The sequence below is a fragment of the Aplidium turbinatum genome, chromosome 7, assembly GCF_918807975.1.
Source record: "Aplidium turbinatum chromosome 7, kaAplTurb1.1, whole genome shotgun sequence".
Taxonomy (NCBI): Eukaryota; Metazoa; Chordata; class Ascidiacea; order Aplousobranchia; family Polyclinidae; genus Aplidium; species Aplidium turbinatum.
The window spans coordinates 29,101,593-29,105,603 of NC_137478.1; the positions used below are offsets into that span (position 1 = coordinate 29,101,593).

General features: G+C 36.7%; 1 protein-coding gene across 1 annotated transcript; it reads left to right on the forward strand.

The window, feature by feature from the left end:
• The first annotated feature begins 2,288 nt into the window (after window positions 1-2,288).
• On the forward strand, window positions 2,289-3,794 carry LOC145774640 (putative proline--tRNA ligase, mitochondrial). The gene has a single exon (XM_082585930.1). The coding sequence runs from the start codon at window positions 2,325-2,327 to the stop codon at window positions 3,654-3,656; it is 1,332 nt and encodes a 443-aa protein (XP_082442056.1). The 5' UTR covers window positions 2,289-2,324; the 3' UTR covers window positions 3,657-3,794.
• Window positions 3,795-4,011: the final 217 nt, after the last annotated feature.

Sequence of the window (4,011 nt, forward strand, 5' to 3'; positions counted from 1 at the left end):
ACAATGATAACTACCGGTACATGCTAAGTCTGATTTACTATTTCCACAAGGCAACAAAAAAACATTATAGGCTACTGTATTATAAAGAGTCAGCAAAAGCGAAAAATTCTGAGTTTAAAGAATTTCAGTCAGATAGCAACGATCGTAAAAATATACAAAATGTGACAAATCGAACAGAATATCGAGGTTGCCATGCCTTGTTTTTTAGTAAGAAAACAATTTTTGAGGTCAGCTTATACGAAATGATAAAACTATTTACTCGGAGTATGATTGAATTTGTACACAATCATTAATAATAATAATCGTGTTTTTATTTGCACCCATTGCGATAACACACAGTACAATACGATCACAGATGAGATACAACCGACTACAGGAAGCAGCGAAGTGACATATAGTCTTTGAGTCAGCTGTTCCCCTTATTTTGGCTTGCCATTAAGTGTCTTCGCCGAGACACAGCCGCGTGCTCTTGGGCGGTGTCGACTGTCGAACCCATGTTCTTTCGAACGTCGCGCTGACGTTCTCACCACTCGGCTACGCAGCCGACAAGATGTTAAAATCAGACTCAACTACTAAAAAACAGTTTCTTGGACTATTGTGTCTGCATCATAGATGATGAAATGTGTTCTATTTGCATCTTCATAAGCTGTAAGCTTCTAAGCCACGCTTTCCTTTTGCAGTAGGCTATGTTCTGCCGGAATAGCCCGTTTCGGTGAGTTCGATCCCTTAACGGGGGATTTTTTCAAATTTTTTTTTTAAATTATCGGGTACCGTAGTCTAATTATCATTGCCGTTTTAGGGGTTTGGGTTAGAGGTTAGGAACTCACCGAATCGGACTCGAATAGTAGCAGACCCATGTTTTGCATAGTGCACTGTTAGACATTCTTTCCCATTCACTTCACATAGCAAATGAGCCAAACTGTTAAGTTAGTAATAAGCAATGTCTACAAGCATTGAATCAATATAAAATTGATTTGGTTAGGAGTAAATTTTTTCTAAAAAATGTAAGGACCGTAAAATATAATACGATAAACTCTTTTTGCAATTTTTTGTGTTTAGGTCATATTTTTCTTTGTGATTTAAGCTAAGCCTAGTATATATTTTTTTTAATTTACCAAATTTCCTTTGTCAAAAATTTGTTGATCACTTTTCTTTAATGAAGAAATTTTTTCACAAGTTAACTCGCAGCTCTGCTCACATTTACCACTGACAATAAACACTCACATTTGACCATTTACAATAACTGCAAAGTAATGGCGTTTAATGTTGCAATGAATGTCTAAGATTGTTTGCAATAACAGTTTAAAAAGGTACTCCAATGTATTGTAGAATGTATGAATCAGCATGTCACATTGATACAAAATTGTTTTGAAAATCAAATAATCTTCAAGTCGTTGCCGAAAAGCATCCGAAAAGTCACATGAAAATTAAATCCTGTTGAAAATATAAGCAAGAACACTCCAAATGCCAAAAAGCTGACATTTTAGCATGTTTGAGTGTCCTCGGAGGACCATTCCTTTTTCCTGAAAAAAGACAATTCCTTTTTAAAAAAGGACATATGGTGGTCCACTGGTCCTACAAAATAGCCTCTGCAAAATAAAGAAAAGTATGAAATTCACCAAATATAGCTTGAGTTTTTTAATACTATGATATATACTGTATAACATAATTTCATGCAGGGATTTTGCTTTGATGATTACTCAATGATATTGTTTCAATTACGTAATTATAATTTAATCTGTCGCAAAATCTTTATCAACCAGAAAATTAAAGCCAATGTGGATCTGCATGTGATTTTTATTGACTGATTGCAAATCATCTAAGGTTATGTTGGTAAGACGAAGCAGGACAAAGAAAAATCGCTTTGTTTTTTCATCTGTGACAACATACTGGCAAAAGTGAAAGTGTTTAATTGAACAATGCAGTAGCTGATTGGAAATAGTTTTATATTCAGGTCACCTATGTGTTGCTCAAGCACATACCTCGAAAATGAAACTAGCGTCGCTTGGTCTTGCAGTTTCTTCATTTATAAAGTCATGTGCTTCAGCAAATAAGATGCCAGGATGATAGTTAATTTAATGTAGTTAATACGTGAAGCAAATTGTTGAATGGCTATCTTTGCTCATTCACTGTCCAGTATTATTGTGTGTTGTACATTGCAACTTGCACTCATTATTCATTCTTGTCATTTGCGATGAAAAATGAAACGAAAATGTGTGGAGGTGGAAGTGACGGATAACATAACTAACTGCTATTGCATCCCTTGAAACACACTTTACAGATTTGAGTAAGAATTAATGGTATGATTAATTGCATGTGAAATTATGAAAAGAGTGCTTGTGTCTAAATCATTTCCTATTGGAATCAACAGTTTACGGAGTGGTGAAAAGATCATCTCACCAGCATGGTCATCTGAGAGCAGAAGCTGTAACCTCCTATTACAAACTGGTATGATAGTACCATCTAGTGCAGGAATGTTTCACTATACACCGCAGATGCTTCGGTCTTTCAATAAACTGGAAAAATTGATTGACAAGCATATGAGTGTGATTGATGGCCAAAAAATTCAGATGTCTTCTATTGGGACTGAAGCGTTGTGGAAAAAATCTGGGCGGTGGAATGAATTTGGTGACGAACTAATAAAAACTCAAATCGGTGGCTCACAATTTTGCTTGTCTCCCACTCATGAAGAGGCCGTATGTAGCATTATATCAACCTATATAAAACAACTTTCGCATGTACATCTTCCCATTCGATTGTATCAGACAACGACCAAATATCGTGGAGAATTACGACCCCATGCTGGTCTGCTTCGATGCCGTGAATTCCTTATGAATGACATGTACACATTTGATACCAGTGAAGAAACTGCTACAGACACATATTATAAAGTTATGGACATGTACGATAAGCTATTTCATATTCTTGGAGTTGATGTTTTGAAAGCAACTGCCAGGACTGGTCATATTGGTGGTGTTATGTCTCATGAATATCATATTCCTTGCCGCGTGGGTGAAGATGTTATCGCTGTTTTTCCTGAAACTGATGAAGTGTGGAATGCAGACCATCCAGAAGCTAAGAAACTCTTGGAGACATCTAATGAAGCAAATCTTTTGAAAGGAATTGAGGTTGGCCACGTATTCCTTCTTGGAAGAAAATATTCCGAAATATTTAAGGCAATTTATGTCAATAAATCTGGACAAGCACAACCATGTGAAATGGGTTGTTATGGGCTTGGAGTGACGAGAATTGTTGGTGCTTGTTTGGAAGTCTTGTCAAGCGATCATGAATTGCGTTGGCCAGACTGTTTAGCTCCATATAAAATCTGTATCATTCCACCCAAATCGGGAAGTAAAGAAGAACTTGAGGTATCAGAGGATCTGGTTAATGAATTGTACACCAGACTTCAAGAGCTCCCTTTTGCTAAAGATGATATTATAATTGATGATAGAACGAAACAGACAATAGGATGGCGACTAAAGCATGCCAGTCTTCTGGGTTTTCCTGTTGTTATTTTGTTAGGAAAAGGCATGAGCAGTGCTGAACCAACTTTAGAGGTAGTTTTTCACGGTAAAGAAACTGTCGTGAAACATATACCGATACCTAATGTGATAGAATGTATTAGCGAACGTTTTAAAAACATTAATCATTTGTAATCCTAAATTTTCTGTTGACCCTAGACGCCTCAACACGTGTGAAAAGCTTTCGAATTGATGATGAGAATTGTGATATCAATCAGTTGTTTATTGAAAAATTCGTTGCTGTGGATGCAAACTGAGTAAACTACACCAACACATCAATTTGGTTTCCTATCATGGCAGGTGTGATACAACATAGAGCTCTTTGCTCCGACAGCTCAGTTAGTTAAGCGCCTGACTTCACGAACGAAGAAAAATCAAGATCAAGCGGTGCTTGTTGGAGTGTGCAACTGAGCAACCTATTTCAAGGACAGCTCTCCATTTAGCGGCAGTGAATGGATTAATTCAATAAGACAACACTTCAACAACAAGC

What these genes read in the sequence shown, in the direction of transcription:
- LOC145774640 (XM_082585930.1), top strand. Translation starts at nt 2,325, where the DNA reads ATGAAAAGAGTGCTTGTGTCTAAATCATTTCCTATTGGAATCAACAGT.